Below are 21,154 nucleotides of genomic sequence, written 5' to 3' on the forward strand. Positions count from 1 at the left end.
GGAGAGATAAATGGGGTGGGGGGGGTGGGGGGGGGGGGGGGGGGTGGCTGGGTAGAAGGTAGCTAAGAGTGCAATAGGGGGATGGGGGTGAGGATAAATGTGATAGGTCGGAGAGTAGGGTGGAGTGGATAGGTGGGAAGGAAGATTGGCAGGTAGGACAGGTCATGAGGATGGTGCTGAGCTGGAAGGTTGGAACTGGGGTAAAGTGGGGGACATCTCCAGGACACCCACACCAATCAACCCCACCCACCCATGGCTGAACATTTCAACTCCCCCTCCCACTCTACCAAGGACATGCAGGTCCTGGGCCTCTTCCATCGCCACTTCCTCACCACCCGATGCCTGGAGGACGAGTGCCTCATCTTCCACCTCGGAACACTAAAACCCCAGGGCATCAATGTGGACTTCCCCAGTTTCTTCATTTCCCCTCCCCCCACCTTACCCCTGTTCCAACCTTTCAGCTCAGTACCGCCCTCATGTCCTGTCCTACCTGCCAATCTTCCTTCCCACCTATCCGCTCCACCCTCCTCTCCGACCTATCACCTTTATCCCCACCTCCATCCACCTATTGCACTCTTAGCTACCTTGTCCCCAGCCCCACCCCTTTCCCACTTATCTCTCCACCCCAGAGGCTCCCAGCCTAATTTCTGATGAAGGGCTTTTGCCCGAAACATCGATTTTCCTGCTCCTCGGATGCTGCCTGACCTGCTGTGCTTTTCCAGCACCACTCTAATCTAGTTTTTTTTATAACTTAATTCTAGATTTTATGGAATTTAAATTTCACCAGCTGCCATGACTCAAACCCGTAAGTTTAAAACAGTAGTCTGGGGCTCTGAATTCCCAACATAGTGCCAATACCCCAACTCACACTGGGGCATAATGGGTTAAATTATGAGGCTGGGTCACACAACCGTGGCTTGTATATTCTGAGTGTTTGGAAAGTTGAAAGCTGAGCTTCTACCCACTGTCTCTCTCCACTCTTTCATCCACCTGTTTGTATACCTCAGTGTCAACTTTCTGTCTTATTGTGTTCCCACGAAGCAACTTTGGATATTTTCCGACATTAAAAGTGTTATTTAAATGTAAGCTGTTGTAGTACATTGACTGTAATTCCTAATCTTGCATGTCCTATTCGTATTTCTTATTGTTTCTCTCTTGTTTGAAACATGGGAGTGAAATGTTAGAATAAATAAAGGAAACATGTCAGAATGTCACTGAGTAATGTCCAGGATAAAGGAACAAAAGCACAGTGAAGGATTGAACAGAATTCATTTTTGGTTCATTGTGGATATGGGACATACGCTTCCTCTGTGTCAAACATGACAGCTGATAGGAATGCAGGACTATATGGTGATGTACTGTCGGAAACACCCTGAAACCACGACAGCATAGTGACAACACAACTGGGGTCCACTGATAAGAGAGAAAAAATAAACTTCTTTATTTTGTTTTAAAAATATTCTGAGCATTAGTACATAGAACACAGAACATAGAACATTACAACACAGTACAGGACCTTCAGCCCCAATGGTGCACCGACCTGTGAAACCAACGTGAAGCCCATCTAACCTACGGTGTTACATTCTTGTCCATATGCCTATCCAATGACAATTAAATGCCCTTAAAGTTGGCCCTTCTTCTCTCTAAAGAAAACAGCCTCAGGTCACTCACCCTTTCCTTATAAGACATTCCCTCCAGACCAGGCAACATCCTAGTAAATGTCTTCTAAGCCCTTTCCAAAGCATCCACATCCTTCCTATATTGAGGTGACCAGAACTGTACACAATAATCCAAGTGTGGCTGCATCAGAGTTTTGTACAGCTGCATCGCCTGATCTTGGAAGCAAAGCAGACTCAGGCCCGGTTAGTACTTGGATGGAGATCGCCTGGGAATACCAGGTGCAGTAGGCTTGTCAGCGCCTACGGCCATGCTAGTCTAAAGACACCTGATTCTGCGGCCACACCAGAGTTTTGTACAGCTGCAGAATGACCTCATGGTTCCAAAACTCAATCCCTCTACCTATAAAAACTAACACACTGTCTGCCTTCTTAACAACCCTATCAACCTGGGTGGCAACTTTCAAAGATCTATGTACATGGACACTGACATCTCTCTGCTCATCTACACTACAAAGAATCTTATCATTAACCCTTTGTTCCTGTTACTCCTTCTAAAGTGAATCACCTCACACTTTTCTGCATTAAACTCCATTTGCCACCTCTCAGCCCTGCTCTGCAGCTTATCAATGTCCCTCTGTAACCCACAACATCCTTCAGCACTATCCACAACTCTACTGACCTTAGTGTCATCAGTAAATTTACTAACCCATCCTTCTACGCCCTCATCCAGGTCATTTATAAAAATGACAAACAGCAGTCGACTAAAAACAGAACCTTGTGGTACACTACTAGTAATGAACTCCAGGATAAATATTTCCCATCAACTACCACCCTCTGTCTTCTTTCAGCTGATCCAAACTGCTAAATCACCCTCAATCCCATGCCTCTGTATTTTGTGCAATAGCCCAGTGTGGGGAACCTTATCAGATGCCTTACTGAAATCCATATACACCACATCAATCTCTTTACCCTCATCCACATCAACCGCTTTACCCTCATCCACCTGTTTGGTCACCTTCTCAAAGAACTCAATAAGGTTTGGAAGCATGACCTACCCTTCACAAAACCATGCTGACTATCCCTAATCAACTTATTCCTTTCTAGTTGATTATAAAACCTATCTCTTGTAACCCTTTCCAACACTTTACTCACAACCGAAGTAAGGCTCACTGGTCTATAATTACCAGGGTTGTCTCTACTCCCCTTCTTGAACAAGGAAACAACATTTGCTATCCTCCAGTCTTCTGGCACTATTCCTGTAGACAATGATGACATAAAGATCAAAGCCAAAGGCTTGGCAACCTCCTCCCTGGCTTCCCAGAGAGTCACCTGGAGACAGCTTCTCACTGGAGAGATTATTTAGCCCATCAATTCCACACCAGCTCCCCACACAGCAATCCAGCTAGTCCCCTACTTGGTTCTTGTAGTTCTTAAGAGGAACTAATGGAGGAGCAAGCAGATAGAGGGAAAGCATTTCTGTGGGTTACATGGTTACCGTATCCGGTCTGTCAGTAATGAAGGTGGGAAACACACCTACACAGAAAAGATTCTAGAAGTTTTAAGTTGTCTTATCGCTTGAAGAAAATGTATTACACCTTTGCTCCATATCTCATCATAAATTTTGACAACATAAGTAATCAATTCAGATTTAAAATAGCTATCATCAATTGATAAGACAACATAAAACTTCTAGAATTTTTTCTGTGTAGATGTGTTTCCCACCTTCACTACTGACAGGCAGGATATGGTAACTATGTAACCCACAGAAATATTTCCCCTCCACCTGCATACTCCTCCATTAGTTCCTCTTGAGCAAACCACCACATAACCTTTTAAATTCCAAGAGATTCAAACCTACATAGTGTAATTGATACTCAAAATGTAAGGCTTTGAGTTCAGGAGTCCCTAATTACCTTCGAGAAAGTTGTGTTGAGCTGCTTTCCTGAATCACTGCAGTACATGTACAACCACAACATTGTTGGGGAGGGAATTCCAGGATTTTGACCCAGTGACACTGAAGGATACACAGATGTAAGGCTAATGGGTCTCGGGTTCCGTGTTCTTTCTCCTGTTCCTTCTTTAATTAGTAAGGGAACATTCACAAGCTTCCAATGTGCAGGAATTGTTCCAGAATTTATGAAATTTTGGCAGACAATTACCAATGCATGAATTATCTCTATAGTCACCTACTTCAACACTTGTAGACCATCTGGTCCTGTGGACTTATCAACTTTCAGTCCATTAATTTATGGTAATACTGTTCTTACCTGGTCTGACTCCAGACTGACAGCAATGTGGTTGAATCTAAATTGTCCTCTGGGTAATTAGGGATGGGAAATAAATGCTGGCCTAGCCAGCGACACTGTCATCCCATGAATGAATAAAAAAGTTGTAGAGGAGCTTGGTTAGACCACACCTGCAGTACTGTGACAAACAAAAACAGAAATTGCTGGAGAAATTCAGCAGACTTGGTAGCATCTGGGGAGAGAAAACAGAGTTAGCATTTTGAGTTCTGAAATACTTCTTCAGAACTTAAAGTACTAGAGTACTCATTGAATCCCTACAGTGTGAAAACAGAAACAGGTCATTTGGCCCTACACCGACCTTCTGAAGGGTAACCCACCCAGACCTAACTTCCCTACTCCATTACTCTACATTTACCCCTGACTAATGCACCTAACCTACACATAACTGAACACTACGGGCAATTTAGCATGGCCAATTCACCTAACCTGCACATCTTTGGATTGTGGGAGGAAACCGAAGCACCCAGAGGAAACCCAAGCAAACACGGAGAGAACATGCAAATTCCACATAGACAGTTGCCTGAGGCTGGAATTGAGCTCAGGCCCCCGGCACTGTGAGGCAGCTGTGCTAACCACTGAGCCACCATACTGCCCGAACTGTATGCAGTTTTGGTCTTATCTCAGGAAAGATATTCTTGCCATTGACGGCACCCAGTGAAGGTTCACTAGAGTTGTACTCAGGTGGCAGGACTGTCTATGAATTGGCCATGCTAAATTGTCTGTAGTGTTAGGTGAAGGGATAAATGTCGGGGAATGGGTCTGGGTGTGGACTTGTTGGGCCGAAGTCCACACTGTAAGTAATCTAATCTAATCTAGTCATGAAGTGCAATTAGATTAGATTCCCTACAGTACGGAAACAGGCCTTTCGGTCCAACAAGTCCATACCGACCTTCTGAAGAGTAGCCCACCCAGACTAATTCCCCATATTCAACCCTGACAATGGGCAATGTAGCATGACCAATTCACCTAACCTGCACATCTTTGGACTGTGGGAGGAAACTGGAGCATCCGGAGGAAATCCATGCAGACACGGGGAGAACATGCAAATTCCACACAGTCAGTCACCTGAGGCAGAAATCGAACCTGGGTCCCTTGCGCTGTGAGGCAACAGTGCTAACCACTGTGCCACTGTGCTGCCCTGTGCCCAATTGGGCAAATTGGGCCTATAATCTCCACAGCTTTGAAGAATGAGAGTTGGTCTTATTGGAACTCATAAAATACCTAAAACTACAGACAGTGTAGATGTAGGTAAGATGTTTGCCCTGGCTAAGGAGTCTCAAACCAGGTGATGCTATTTAAAAATAAAGGGAATGCCATTTGGGTCTGAGATGAGAAGTTTTTTTTTCCTCAAAGGGTTGTGAATATTTGGAAATCTCTAACCCAGAGGGCTGTTATAGACTCATAGAGATGTACAGCATGGAAACAGACCCTTCGGTTCAACCCGTCCATGCCGACCAGATATCCCAACCCAATCTAGTCCCACCTGCCAGCACCTGGCCATATCCCTCCAAATCCTTCCTATTCATATACCCATCTAAATGCCTTTTAAATGTTGCAATTGTACCAGCCTCCACCACATCCTCTGGCAGCTCATTCCATACACGTACCACCCTCTGTGTGAAAACATGGCCCTGCAGGTCTCTTTTATATCTTTCCCCTCTCACCCTGTTGAAGCTCAACTTTTGAATATTCATAGAGGCTAATAGATAAGTTATAGGAAGACATTGGACAAGCTAGGACTTTTTTCTTCAGAGCATAGGAGACTGAGGGGGTTCCTTACAGATCCGTATAAGATCATGAGAGGCATGGATAGGGTGAATGCACTCAGTCTTTTTCTCAGGGTTGGGGAATCGAGGACCAGAGGGCATCAGTTTAATGTTGGACGGGAAAGAATAAAAGGGAACCTGAGGGGCAACTTTATTTACACAGAGGGTGGTTTGCATATAGAATGAGCTACCAGCAGAAGTGGTTGAGGCAGGTACATTAATAACATTTAAAGTGCATTTGGACAGATACGCGGATAGGAAAGGATTAATAAGATATGGGCCAAGTGCAGGGAAATGGAGTTAGTGTGGATGAACATTTTGGTTGGCATGGACCAGTTTGGCCAAAGGGTTTGTCTCTGTTCTGTACGTGTCTACGATTCTATAAATGTTAATACTTAGATTACCAATGGCATCAGTTATGGGGATAATGTGTTTCAAAGGCATTGAAGTGTTTGATCAAACATGATCATATTAAATGGTGCAGGGTCGACTAATTGAATGCCCTACTCTGTTCCTATTGTCCTACATTCCTATTTTTCCTATGAATGCAGGTCCAAAAAAATAAGAAGCTTGATACCATCCAGGACAAGATTAGAGTGGTGCTGGAAAAGCACAGCCGGTTGGGCAGCATCCAAGGAATAGGAAAATTGATGTTTCGGGCAAAAGCTCTTCATCAGGAATGAAGCTGGGAGCCTCAGGATGGAGAGATAAATGGGAGGGGGGGGGGGGGTGAGGCTGGGGAGAAAGTAGCTAAGAGTGCAATAGGAGGATGGAGGTGGGGGTAAAGGTGATAGGTCGGAGAGGAGGGTGTAGCCGATAGGTGGGAAGGAAGATTGACAGGTAGGGCAGGTCATAAGGATGGTGCTGAGCTGGAAGATTGGAACTGGGGTTGGGTGGGGGGAGGGGAAATGAGGAAACTGGTGAAGTCCACATTAATGCCCTGGGGTTGTAGGGTCCCGAAGTGGAAGATGAGGTGTTCTTCCTCCAAGCATCGGGTGGTGAGGGAGTGGCAGTGGAGGAGGCGCGAGACCGGCATGTCCTCGGTAGAGTGGGAGGGGGTGTTGAAATGTTCGGCCACGGGGCGATGGGTTGATTGGTGCGGGTGTCCCGGAGATGTTATCTGAAGTGCTCTGCGTGGAGGCGTCCAGTCTCCCCAATGAAGAGGAGACTGCATCAGGAGCAACGGATACAATAAATGATATTGGTGGATGTGCAGGTGAAACTTTGATGGATGTGGAAGGCTCCTTTGGGGCCTTGGACGGAGGTGAGGGAGGAGGTGTGTGCCACGAGGGGATAGTGGGTTGTTGTGGGGGGGTGGACCTGACCAGGTAGTCACAAAGGGAATAGTCTTTGCGGAAAGCCAATAGGGGTGGGGAGGGAAATATATCCCTGGCGGTGGGATCCGTTTGGGGGTGGCGGAAATGTTGGCGGATGATGCGATTTATGTGGAGCTTGATGGGGTGGAAGTTGGGGACGGGGGGGGGGGGGGGGGGGGTGATTCTGTCTTTCTTGCCGTTGGAGGGGTAGGGTTCAGGGGTGGAGGTGCAGGATGTGGATGAGATGTATTGGAGGGCGTTTTCAACAATGTAGGAGGGGAAATTGCGGTCTTTAAAGAAGGAGGCCATCTGGTTTGTTCTGTGGTGGAACTGGTCCTCTTGGGAGCAGATACGGTGGAGGCAGAAGAATTGGGAATATTGGATGGCATTTTGGCAGGAGGCAAGGTGGGAGGAGGTGTAATCCAGGTAGCTGTTGGTGTCAGTGGGTTTGCAAAAAATGTCAGTGTTGAGTCAGTCATCGTTGATGGAGATGGAGGAAGGGGAGGGAGGTGTCAGAGATGGTCCAGGTGAACTTAAGGTTAGGGTGGAATGTGTGGGTGAAGTTGATGAACTGTTCGACCTCCTCGCGGGAGCATGAGGTGGTGCCGATGCAGTCATCAACGTAGCGGACGAAGAAGTGGGAAATGGTGCCGGTGTAACTCCAGAAGATGGACTGTTCTATGTAGCCGACAAAGAGACAGGCATAGCTGGGGCCCATTCGGGTGCCCATGGCTACCCCTTTCATCTGGAGGAAGTGGGAGGATTCGAAGGAGAAATTGTTGAGGGTGAGGACCAGTTCAGCCAAACGAATGAGAGTGTCAGTGGAAGAGTACTGGTTAGGGATGTCGGGAGAGGAAGAAATGGAGGGCTTGGAGGCCCTAGTCATGGCGGATGGAGGTGTAGAGGGACTGGATGTCCATGGTGAAGATGAGGCATTGGGGGACGGGGAAACGGAAATCTTGGAGGAGATGGAGGGCATGTGTGGTGTCCCAAAAGTATATGGGGAGTTCCTGGATCGGGGGGATAGGACAGTATCAAGGTATGTGGAGATGAATTCGGTGGGGCAGGAGCAGGCTGAGAAGATGGGTCGGCCGGGGTGGTCAGGCTTGTGGATCTTGGGTAGGAGGTAGAATCAGGCGGTGCGGGATTCCCAAACTATGAGGTTGGAAGCTGTGGGTGGGAGATCCCTTGAGGTAATGAGGTTGTGGATGGTCTGGGAGATGATGGTTTGGTGATGGGGGAGTGTGGTCATGGTTGAGGGGGCAGTAGGAGGAGGTGTCTTCGAGTTGGCGCCTGGCTTCAGCGCTGTAAAGGTCAATGCGCCAAATTACCACTGCATCCTCTTTGTCCATTGGTTTGGTGGTGAGGTTGGGGTTGGAGCAGGGAGAGTGGAGGGCTGCGCGTTGTGAGAGTGAGAGGTTGGAGTGGGGGAGGGAGGTAGACAGGTTGAGGTGGTCAATGTCCAGGACAAAGCAGCCAACTTGATTGGCATACATCCACAAACTCCAACAGTCAGGAGCAGTAGTGTGCACCATCAACAAGATCCACAGAAATTCACCAAGGCTCCTTATACAGAAACTTCCAAACTCGTGACCATTTCCATCTAGAAGGACAAAGATCTGACACATTGCAATGCCACCAACCTCCCCTCCAAACCCCTCTTCATCCTGACTTGGAAATATATTGCTGATTTTTCAGTGTTGCTGGGTCAAAACCTTGGAATTCCCTAACAGCACTGTGGGTCTATCTATAGCACATGGACTGCAGTGGTCCAAAAAGGTAACTCAACACCACCTTCTCAAGAAATATTCGGGATGTGCTGTGGTTAGAGACAAAACAACTGTTGATGTTGGAATCCAAAATAGACAAACAGGAGGCTGGAAGAACACAGCAAGCCTGGCAGCATCAGGACATATGACATAGAACATTTCAGCACAGTACAGGCCCTTCGGCCTTGATGTTGTGCCAACCTGTGAAACCAACCTGAAGCCCATTCCATTATCATCCATTTGTTTATCCAAAGACCATTTACATGCCCTTAAAGTTGGTGAGTCGATTACTGTTGCAGGCAGGGTGTTCCATGCCCTCACTACTCTCTGAGTAATGGAACTACCTCTAACCTCTGTCCTATACCTATCACCCCTCAGTTTAAAGCTATGCCCCCTTGTGCTATCCATCATCATCTGAGGAAAAGGCTCTTACTGTCCACCCTATCTAACCCTCTGATTATCTTATATATCTCTGTTAAGTCACCTCTCAACCGTCTTCTTTCTAATGAAAACAGCTTCAAGTCCCTCAGTCTTTCCTCATAAGACCTTCCCTCCATACCAGGCAACATCCTGGTAAATCTCCTCTGCATCATTTTGAAGAGGGAGATGGCACAGGGCAGGGTGACATCAATAAGTACATGGACACACAAGATGGCCGCTGAGCCACCAGGCTAAGTTGACACACAAGGTGGCTGTCAGATCACAATATGGAAAGAAATAGTCGAGCAGATATAGATACTGCCTGGGGCCACCAGAATGCCAGCACAATGGACTCACAACCCAGTTGATTAGTTTAACATTGGTGGGGGAGAGAATACACATAAATAACGAATACTGCCCGCCGAAGTGACTGAGTCCAGCCAATTCCTCTTCTAGAAATGCTAACAGCTTGATACAGACTTAATACGAAATGCTAATAGCCAGGGCTGCAAAAGTCGCCCTTCTCAGGAAGAGCGATTAGCACCCATTACTACAGCAATGGATTTCTGTGCAGGCATTGAAACTGACAATGTCTACATGAAACTGACAATGTCTACATGAAAATGACAATGACCACGCAAAAATTAACAAAGGTTATGCTGGAACTGACAAAGACTGTATTGAAACTATCAATGATTCTGCAATAATTGCCATAAACAAACCATGTTACAAAGACAATAATCTCATCACTGACCTATTGTATCACAAGATGTATAAAAGTTTCTTGACATGTGCTCCGGGTCAAGAGAAGACTCGCAGCTGACCTATGTGCTGTTGGTGTCTTTCTCTCCCTGGAGCTCCGATATTTGCTTGTGCAATAAACTCTGTCATTGAACCCCGATTCTGAGTCGGAGACTGGTGTTTTCCCCCACAACACTTTCCAATGTTTTCACATCCTTCCTATAACGCAGCAACCAGAAACGTATGCAGTGCACCAAGTGCGGCCGCACTAGGGTTTTGTACAGCTGCAACATGACCTCATGGTTCCAAAACGCAATCCCTCTACCAATAAAGGCTAACATACCGTATGCCTTCTTAACAACCCTATCAACATGGTTGGCAACTTTCAGGGATCTCTGCACATGGACACCGAGATCTCTCTGCTCATCCACACTACCAAGAATTTTACCATTAGCTCAGTACTCTGTATGCTTGTTACTCCTTCCAAAGTGAATCACCTCATACTTTTCTGCATTAAACTCCATTTGCCACCTCTCAGCCCAGCTCTGCAGCTTATCTATGTCCCTCTGTAACCTGCAACATTCTTTTGCAGTGTCCACAACGCCACCAAATTTAGTGACATCTGCAAATATACCCTCATCCCTTCTATACCCTCATCCAGGTCATTTATAAAAATGACAAACAAGCAGTGACCCCAAAACAGATTGCTGCCGTACTCTACTAGTAACTGAACTCCAGGATGAACATTTTTCATCAACTACCACCCTCTGTTTTCTTTCAGCTAGCTAATTTCTGATCCAAACCGCTAAATCACCCTCAATCCCATACCGCCATATTTTCTGCAATACCGTGGGGGATCTTATCAAACACTTTACTGAAATCCATATGCATATCAACCGCTTTACCCTCATCCACATGTTTTATCACCTTCTCAAAGAACTCAATAAGGTTTGTGAGGCATGATCTATCCTTCACAAGTATCCCTAATCAAATTATTCTTTTCTAGATTATTATAAATTCTGGATTAGTGGTGCTGGAAAAGCACAGCAGGAGGAGCAGTAAAATCCATGTTTCGGGCAAAAGCCCTTCATCAGGAATACAGGCAGTGTGCCTGAAGGGTGGAGAGATAAAGTAGAGGAGGGTGAGGGTGGGGAGAAAGTAGCATAGAGTACAATAGGTGAGTGGGGGTGGGGATGAAGGTGATAGGTCAGAGAGGAGGGTGGGGGAAGGTAGCAAAGAGTACAATGGGTGGATGGGGGTGGGATGAAGGTGATAGGTCAGAGAGGAGGGTGGAGTGGATAGGTGGAAAAGAAGATAGGCAGGTAGGACAGGTCATGGGGACAGTGCTAAACTGGAAGTTTGGAACTGGGGTGAGGTGGGGGGGGGGAGAGGAAATGAGGAAACTGTTGAAGTGTTCCGAGGCAGAAGGTGAGGAGTTCTTCCTCCAGGTGGTGAGGGAGCAACGGCGGAGAAGGCCCAGGACCTCCATGTCCTCGGCAGAGCGGGAGGGGGAGTTGAAATGTTGGGCTACGGGACAGTGTGGTTGATTGGTGTGGATGTCCCAGAGATGTTCCCTAAAGCGCTCTGCTACGAGGCATCCAGTCTCCCCAATGTAGAGGAGACCGCATTGGGAGCAACGGATACAATAAATGATATTGGTTAATGTGCAGGTAAAACTTTGATGTTTGTGGAAGGCTCCTTTAGGGCCTTGGATGGAGGTGAGATGATTTGGTTTATGCGAAGGTTGGTAGGGTGGAAGGTGAGCACCAGGGGCGTTCTGTCCTTGTTACGGTTGGAGGGGTGGGGTCTGAGGGCGGAGGTGCGGGGTGTGGATGAGATGTGTTGGAGGGCATCTTTAACCACATGGGAAGGGAAATTGCGGTCTCTAAAGAAGGAAGCCATCTGGTGTTTTCTGTGGTGGAACTGGTCCTCCTGGGAGCAGATACAGCAGAAGCTGAGGAATTGGGAATACAGGACGGCATTTTTGCAGGAGGTAGGTTGGGACCAGGTGTAATCCAGGTAGCTGTGGGAGTCGGTGGGTTTGCAAAAAATTCAGCCCCTCTTCTCAACATTGATCCGCCAATGAATGGTATTTGGTCCCTAGCTGATGTTGACCCATCAGCTGGTGGTATTAAAGGAATAGGCAGAGTTGATGCAAGTTAGAAAGTTCCTGCTGGTTGGGGAGTCTAGAACCAGGGGGACACAATTTAAAGATAAGGGAATTGCCAATTTGGACCAAAATCAGAAGATTGGAATCTTATACCCTTGAGGACTGTTGAAGCTCAGCCTTTGAGTATATTTAAAGCAGACATTGATAATCAAAAATTAATCAATGACATTTGTTATGAGGATAGTGTGAATAAAAACATATGATGTAGCAGGTCAGCCTGAATGGCCTGATCCTTTATATCCGGTCCCTCTGAGTTGATGTTGCTGTCTAAGGGGAATAGTATTTAGTCCCTCAAAAGAGCCTAGCACCTCAGCAACTGCTACTCGGCCCCTCTGGTTAATACTAGCCCCTCAGTGAAGGATGACCCCGTTGGCCCCGGAAGGAGATGCAGCTTCCGCCCTGGCAATGGCGGTTTCCATAGTGATGGGGCCCGGTGATGGCCGCCTCCTCCTTCTCGCCGCCTGTGTGCTGCTGTGTGGGCTCGGCCGGGCTCTGGAGCCGGGGCCCCCGCTCTGTCCGCAGCGGGACCGCTTCGAGGAGGAGCTGGTGCTGAAGCCGCTGAGCTCCGGGGACCTGGCGGCGGATTTCCAATTCCGCACCCGCTGGGATGTGGAGCTGGGCCCGCGGGACACCAGCGAGAGCAGGGGTGAGGCTCCGGGGGGGGGGGGGGGTCTCACTAGGGAGCGAGGGCCCAGGGTGGGGGGGCGAGGATCTAGGGTGGGGGCTCACTGAGGGGGGGGGGGGGCGAAGGTTTGGTGTGGGGGATCTCTGGGGGGGGGGCGATGGTCCAGTGTGGGGGATCACCGGGGGGGGGGGGGGCGATGGTCCAGTGTGGGGGATCACCGTGGGGGGGGGGGCGATGGTACAGGGTGGGGGCTCACTGGGGGGGGGGGGCGATGGTCCAGTGTGGGGGATCACCGGGGGGGGGGGGGGGCGCGATGGTCCAGTGTGGGGGATCACCGTGGGGGGGGGGGCGATGGTACAGGGTGGGGGCTCACTGGGGGGGGGGGGGGCGATGGTCCAGTGTGGGGGATCACCGTGGGGGGGGGGGGGCGATGGTCCAGTGTGGGGGATCACCGTGGGGGGGGGGCGATGGTACAGGGTGGGGGCTCACTGGGGGGGGGGGGCGATGGTCCAGTGTGGGGGATCACCGGGGGGGGGGGGCGATGGTCCAGTGTGGGGGATCACCGGTGGGGGGGAGGGGGGGGGGCGATGGTCCAGTGTGGGGGATCACCGGTGGGGGGGAGGGGGGGGGGGCGATGGTCCAGTGTGGGGGATCACCGGTGGGGGGGAGGGGGGGGGGGGCGATGGTCCAGTGTGGGGGATCACCGGTGGGGGGGAGGGGGGGGGGGCGATGGTCCAGTGTGGGGGATCACCGGTGGGGGGGAGGGGGGGGGGGCGATGGTCCAGTGTGGGGGATCACCGGTGGGGGGGAGGGGGGGGGGGCGATGGTCCAGTGTGGGGGATCACCGGTGGGGGGGAGGGGGGGGGGGCGATGGTCCAGTGTGGGGGATCACCGGTGGGGGGGAGGGGGGGGGGGCGATGGTCCAGTGTGGGGGATCACCGGTGGGGGGGAGGGGGGGGGGGCGATGGTCCAGTGTGGGGGATCACCGGTGGGGGGGAGGGGGGGGGCGATGGTCCAGTGTGGGGGATCACCGGTGGGGGGGAGGGGGGGGGGGCGATGGTCCAGTGTGGGGGATCACCGGTGGGGGGGAGGGGGGGGGGGGCGATGGTCCAGTGTGGGGGATCACCGGTGGGGGGGAGGGGGGGGGGGGCGATGGTCCAGTGTGGGGGATCACCGGTGGGGGGGAGGGGGGGGGGGGCGATGGTCCAGTGTGGGGGATCACCGGTGGGGGGGAGGGGGGGGGGGGCGATGGTCCAGTGTGGGGGATCACCGGAGGGGGGGGGGGGCGATGGTCCAGTGTGGGGGATCACCGGTGGGGGGGAGGGGGGGGGGGCCATGGTCCAGTGTGGGGGATCACCGGTGGGGGGGGGGGGCGATGGTCCAGTGTGGGGGATCACCGGTGGGGGGGAGGGGGGGGGGGGCGATGGTCCGGTGGGGGGGAGGGGGGGGGCGATGGTCCAGTGTGGGGGATCACCGGTGGGGGGGGGGGGGGCGATGGTCCAGTGTGGGGGATCACCGGTGGGGGGGGGGGGGGCGATGGTCCAGTGTGGGGGATCACCGGTGGGGGGGGGGGGGGGGGCGATGGTCCAGTGTGGGGGATCACCGGTGGGGGGGGGGGGGGCGATGGTCCAGTGTGGGGGATCACCGGTGGGGGGGGGGGCGATGGTTCATTGGGGGGGGGCGATGGTCCAGTGTGGGGGATCATTGGGGGGGGGGCGATGGTCCAGTGTGGGGGATCATTGGGGGGGGGCGATGGTCCAGTGTGGGGGATCATTGGGGGGGGGCGATGGTCCAGTGTGGGGGATCATTGGGGGGGGGGCGATGGTCCAGTGTGGGGGATCATTGGGGGGGGGGGGGGCGATGGTCCAGTGTGGGGGATCACCGGTGGGGGGGAGGGGGGGGGGCGATGGTCCGGTGGGGGGGAGGGGGGGGGGCGATGGTCCAGTGTGGGGGATCACCGGTGGGGGGGGGGGGGGCGATGGTCCAGTGTGGGGGATCACCGGTGGGGGGGGGGGGGGGGCGATGGTCCAGTGTGGGGGATCACCGGTGGGGGGGGGGGGGGGCGATGGTCCAGTGTGGGGGATCACCGGTGGGGGGGGGGGGCGATGGTTCATTGGGGGGGGGCGATGGTCCAGTGTGGGGGATCATTGGGGGGGGGCGATGGTCCAGTGTGGGGGATCATTGGGGGGGGGCGATGGTCCAGTGTGGGGGATCATTGGGGGGGGGCGATGGTCCAGTGTGGGGGATCATTGGGGGGGGGCGATGGTCCAGTGTGGGGGATCATTGGGGGGGGGGCGATGGTCCAGTGTGGGGGATCATTGGGGGGGGGGCGATGGTCCAGTGTGGGGGATCATTGGGGGGGGGGCGATGGTCCAGTGTGGGGGATCATTGGGGGGGGGCGATGGTCCAGTGTGGGGGATCATTGGGGGGGGGCGATGGTCCAGTGTGGGGGCTCGCTGCGGGGGGGGCGAGGGCCCAGTGTGGGGGCTCGCTGCGGGGTGGGTGGGGGCTCGCTGCGGGGGGGGGCGAGGGCCCGGCGTGGGGGAGGGGGCGAGGGCTCAGGCGTGGGGGCGAGGGCGAGGGCCCAGGGCGGGGGGCTCGCTGGGGGGGGTGGTGGGGTGCGAGGGCTCACTGTGGGGGGGGCGAAGGCCCAGGGTGGGGGCTCGCTTGGGGGGGGGGGGCTGCGAGGGCTCACTGTGGGGGGGGGGGGGCGAGGGCCCGCTGTGGGGGCTCACTGGGGGGGGGGCGAGGGCCCAGGGTGGGGGCTCGCTGGGGGGGGGGGGGGCGAGGAGCCATGGTGGGGGCTCACTGTGGGGTGAGGGTCCCGCGTGGAGACTCGCTGGGCAGTGGTGAGGCTCTGGCAGTGTGGGGTCACATTGGGGCTAAGGTTCTGGGTGAGGGCACACCTGGATGGTTGAGGCTGCAGGTTGGGCATATACAGAGAGTGAGCATTTGGGGTGGGTAGGTTCACGTTGGCGAGAGGGTATTTTGGAGGTGAGTGAGGCATATTATGTAGTGAGTGTCCTTAGGTGGGATGGTTTGTATGAGTGTACATTGGGAGTGAGGTACAGACAAGAGAGCCATGGAGGGGGATAGAGTGGGTATCTGATGGGTTAGAGCCTGATCCCAGAGGAGTCAGAGTTGGTGGGGCCTGCCTGTGGGGAGAGGGGACAGTGTCTGGAACCCTTCCATTGGCGAGAGGAGTTAATGGGCACTGTCTGGGAAAGAAATGAACACTGGGAGGAATAACAAGCAATATTATTGAGGCAGTGGATTAGCAGCATTGGGTATTGAATGTATAGGAAATAAGTGTTGATAATAGGAAAGTCGAGTGGCGGAGATTTGGATTGTGGTGGGGCAGGAATTGGAGGTTGCAAGGTTACTGTTTAATAGAAGGTTTTCACCTCAACAGTGCACCTTTTCTATGTTAGAGTTGATAAACTACAGGAATTATACACCATCTACTTCTACTTAGAAAGTGCCTTAAACACAATAAAATATCCTTGGCTCCCAGAAACATAGTCATTATATGACAACGAGCCACATACAGAGATATTGGAGCAGATGCGTAAAGATGGTCAAAGAAGGGTGCTCCAGTTTCCTCCCACAGTACAAAAATGTGCAGGTTAGGTGGATTGGCCATGCTAAATTGCCCGTAGTGTGAGGTGAAGGAGTAAATGTAGGGGATTGGATCTGGGTGGGTTGCGCTTCGGCGGGTCGGTGTGGACTTGTTGGGCCGAAGAGCCTTTTTCCGCGCTGTAAGTAATCTAATCTAAAAGTAAATTCTGAGGAGTGCCTTAAAGCTTGGGGCCTAGACTGAAGGCTAGGCCAGTTGTGATGGATAAAATTAAATCAGCAATATCAAGAGGCTAGAATTAGCTGAGTAATGATATCTTGGGCAGTTCTTGGGCTGGATGAGGTTATGAAAGTGTTTGAAAATAAGGAAGAAAATTGTAGATTTTATTGTTCCATAGGTGTGCTGTATCTTCAAATAATTAGTTTTGGCCTGGATGACAATTGTATGAAGTAGCTTTTGTTACTATATTGTTGCTGGTAGTATCTGTGTGTTTATTTAAGAAATGCACTAATTTATGAAGAGTGATGAGGAATTTCTTCTCAGACAGTGACGAATCAGTGGAAGTATTTACCACAGAAGGCTGTCAGTACTGGGTCATTAAGGCTGAGATAGACAGATTTTTAGTCAGAAAAAGAATTGAGGATTATAGGGAAAAGGCAGGAAATTAGAATTATAGATTAGCCATGATCTCATTGAAAGCAGAGTAGGCTGAATGACCTATTTCTGCTCCTGCACCCTGTGGAATAATCATGTGTTATCCCTGTGGAGTTTTGATGCTATATATTCTGGTGGCGATGCTGCACTACTAATGCCCAGGTTGTTTCTACAGTGTCTCACTACAGGCTCTTTCCAAAGTCACTGGGACAAGTAATCTCCAGGTTCTCAGTTCGTGAGCTGCACCTGTCCTTCACTCATGGTTTCTGGAGGAGGTCACGGTGGGGACAACCTTTCCTCCAGGCCTCGCCTGGAGTGGAGCTCTGGGTCTGGTTCCAGTCGTCTGTGTCAGAGTGAGTCACACGCTTACCTCTGCTTCTCCATTGTACACCCGGCAACATATTTAACCTCTTGGTTCTGGGCAAGCTTCCTGTTGGTTTTTCCTATCATAACTTCCTATGGCCATATTTTTGATGTGCATGGCCTATGTAAACTTCTCACTTTAATTTAACACACTTCTTCTTTCACTCCTTTTTTAAATAACAGAATTACATTTACAGAGGGAGGGACAGATTGGGTACCTACAAGCCAGTTTAGCCTGACATCAAAAGTTAGGAAATTGCTAGGATCAGTTAACTAGAAGTTGGTATCGGGGCACTGAGAAAATCATTGTGCAATTAGGCAGCATCAGTTTGTCTTTATGAAAGGGATATAATTATTGATAAATCTATTAAAGCTTTTTGAGGGTATGATCAGTAAGGTAGATAAAGGGAGATAAGCATAGATGTTAGCATTCTTAAGTTGACCTTTGAAGCTTCAAAGAATTGCTCCAAAAATGGGGGTCAGCTTATACATGGAATATTTATGTGGTGATCGCCATTTTAGACATTCTCCATGTGTGGGTGCACACTAAAGCTCCTGCACATCTTTGCAGATCATGGCGGTGGCACGGTGCCTCAGTGGTTAGCACTGCTGCCTCTCAGCACCAGGGTCCCAGGTTTGAGTCCAGCCTCAGGTGACTGTCTGTGTGGAGTTTGCACATTCTCCCCGTGTCTGCGTGGGTTTCCTCTGGGTGCTCTGGTTTCCTCTCACAGTCCAAAGATGTGCAGGTCAGATGAATTGGCAATGGTAAATTGCCCACAGTGTTAGGTGCACCAATCAGAGGGGAATGGTTCTGGGTTGGTTACTCTTCGGAGGGTGGGTGTGGACTGGTTGGGCTGAAGGGCCTGTTTCCATACTGTAGGGAATTTAATCTAATTCCATATTATCTGCTTGATCCCAATGCACCTACTTATAAGTAAGTGAAACATCCACACGTGGGATGAAAAACTGAGGTTGACACCAAATGTGAGTGTGGAATGTCATGGCTAGAAAGGATAGATAGGAAAAATATAATTTTGGGGTAGAAAATATCATCTTATATGGCAGGTAGACTTGTATACTGCAATGCATGATCTTTAGATTTTCCAAAAACAGTTGATTAAGAAGTTACATGCAAGGTTTCTGTACAAGGTGAGAGTTCAGAGGATTGGAGTAATATATTGCACGGACATAAAATTGGTTAAAGGATAGATAACAGGAATAAATGGGAAATGTTGACATTGGCTGACTGTTACTACTGGAGTGCTGCAAGGATCAGAGTCTGTTGTTTGCAACCTACATTAATGCCTTACACTAAGTATTATTGTCAAAAAGCTTTTGATTATTTAATCCCAGTTGGGAAATTCTGTTGTGAAACAGAGTTTGCAAAAGAATGGAGAAATGTGAGGTTATTTACTTTGGCAGGAAGTATTTCAACATTGGTAGCCATTTTGAGTTTCCTCGCACACTAAATGGAAAACATTTAAAAACAGCTTTCAAAGACATGTGGTCCATTGATCTTATTGTAAGAGAGCCGGAGTACAAGGGAAATGAAATGATGCTCGAATTGAATTGGCCTTTGGTGAGATCACATTTGGTTTACCTTGCATGATCTGATTTCGACTTGGAAGGAAGGATATACATGCCTTGGAGTGGTGCGATAAAGACAGCCAGTATGAGGGGTTTGTTATGTGAAGAAGTTAAGGATAATGAGCATGTACTGTTGAGTGTTTAGAATAATGACAAATGATCTTTGAAACATAAAAAGGCTTGAGAAGTTTAATGCTGTTTCTCCAGCAAGGAAACAGTCTCAGATTATGGTTTTCCCCATTTCCGGCTGAGATTCAAATAAATTCCTCTGCTCAATTCTTTAGCTGCAAAGTTGTTGAGTATATTTAAGGCTGCAATCAGTAAATTTTTGAACTCTGAAGGAATCATGAGAGTATGGATCAACAGTTGAAGTTGGTCGTGATGTTCTTGAATGATGGTGCAGGCTTGAGAGACTGAATGGCTTACATCTGCTTTTGTTGTTGCATGCTTCTTACATGCTCCCACCCACCTCAATAATGCTGTGCCAATGTTAACAGGAGAGTGTAATTAAGCTTTGGTGTGTTTAATTTATCAGGGAAATATTTAAGATGAAATGTATGAAAAACAACAGAATTATCTCTGTGTATGCTGGCACCTCACCCTCCTTTACTTGACATTTAATATCGACATGCTGTCTGTAAGAATATGGTGGATTGTCTGATAGTTTATTAAAATATTTATATCAAGGTAACATTGCAATATAGTCCGACTGGACCTTTGGGCTGCTTTCTCATTAGAGAGAGATGACTAGTGGTCATTTAACGATGACGAGTGATGATAGCGATGATGAGTGGGCGGCACGGTGACACAGTGGTTAGCACTGCTGCCTCACAGCGCCTGAGACCCGGGTTCAAATCCCGCCTCAGGCGACTGACTGTGTGGAGTTTGCACTCTCTCCCCGTGTCTGTGTGGGTTTCCTCCCGGTGCTCCGGTTTCCTCCCACAGTCCAAAGATGTGCAGATCAGGTGAATTGGCCATGCTAAATTGCCCGTAGTGTTAGGTAAGGGGTAAATGTAGGGGTATGGGTGCGTTGCGCTTCAGTGGGTCGGTGTGGACTTGTTGGGCTGAAGGGCCTGTTTCCACGCTGTAATGTAATCTAATCTAACTTGAGGTTCTTCATACTTTTTAATTCTCCTTTCAGAAAGTGGAACAGGTTACAGGTTAACAACAAGTACAATGACGAGAGGGATCTAGTTCAATGATCACTGGGAACAAGTCCGGTAAGGGAATGGATCCACTGTAAATGCTTCAGTGATCAAGTGGATCTAGTGAGCTTAACAGAGTAGCATCAGTGATGACAGTAAAGTCAAAACCAAAGTCTCTTAATAGACCCAATTCATATTACTCTGTCAACTAATGGATTATGGTTCAGTTATGAAGATCTTATTGTTAGATATACCTATCTTTTGAAAATATTCATTCCGAGCAAAACCGCATACATGAGGTAGAACTTAATATTTGAGATGTGAGGTCTCACCTGTAGGAGTCCTGCGTTGCCTGAACTGATGAAAGGTTGGCAATGTGAAGTACCCATCAGGGATTTAGATAACATCATGTTTCCTAAGAACTGAGGACCCGGTGGTGTGAAAATTCAATCCCCTGAGAACTGCCAGCCAGTCCGAAGCCAGCAGCTCTACTTTACTGTTGTTGCCAGCGGATGGAGTAGCAGGATCAAAGAGAGATTGAAAGTGTATGTATGAAGTGACATGTTAAAGTGAATGAGGCAAAGTTTTGTCATGTTTATCATCACTACCTTGAAATTAGATAAAAGTTGCAGTTTATAAAATGAGCTTGTTGATGCTGTCTATGTATTAAGGATTGATTGCCACATCTTTGCATGTGAAGCCAAAGAGAGACTTAGTGGCGGGGATCTCAGGGGATGGCTCTCATCTGGACTCCTGCTTCCTAATGCTAGTTCCCTGATCAGCCACCGAGTGACACTGAACAATCCCCTCCCCCACTAGCCATCAGATTTTCATTTTTGGCTCCATGTCAAGTAACTAACCACAATCCCTGACCCTTCATTTGCCACTTGCTGAGCAAGGAGACCTTGGAGTGCAGGTTCATAGCTCCTTGAAAGTGGAGTCGCAGGTACATCAGATAGTGAAGAAGGCATTTGGTATGCTTTCTTTTATATTGGTCAGAATATTGAGGACAGCAGTTGGGAGGTCATTTTGCGGCTGTACAGGACATTGGTTAGGCCACTGTTGGAATATTGCGTGCAATTCTGCTCCTTCCTAT

General features: G+C 49.8%; 1 protein-coding gene across 1 annotated transcript in view; it reads left to right on the forward strand.

Annotated features, from left to right (window-relative positions):
- Positions 1 to 12,504: 12,504 nt before the first annotated feature.
- pigt (phosphatidylinositol glycan anchor biosynthesis, class T) overlaps positions 12,505 to 21,154 on the forward strand; it is a 30,235-nt gene continuing 21,585 nt past the window's right edge. The window contains exons 1-2 of the mRNA XM_072556841.1: positions 12,505 to 12,753; positions 17,139 to 17,316. Of these exons, the coding sequence (XP_072412942.1) occupies positions 12,513 to 12,753; positions 17,139 to 17,316 (419 nt within the window). The 5' untranslated portion in view covers positions 12,505 to 12,512. The remainder of the gene's footprint in view (positions 12,754 to 17,138; positions 17,317 to 21,154) is intronic.

The sequence above is a fragment of the Chiloscyllium punctatum genome, chromosome 37 (assembly GCF_047496795.1).
Source record: "Chiloscyllium punctatum isolate Juve2018m chromosome 37, sChiPun1.3, whole genome shotgun sequence".
In the NCBI taxonomy this organism is placed as follows: domain Eukaryota; kingdom Metazoa; phylum Chordata; class Chondrichthyes; order Orectolobiformes; family Hemiscylliidae; genus Chiloscyllium; species Chiloscyllium punctatum.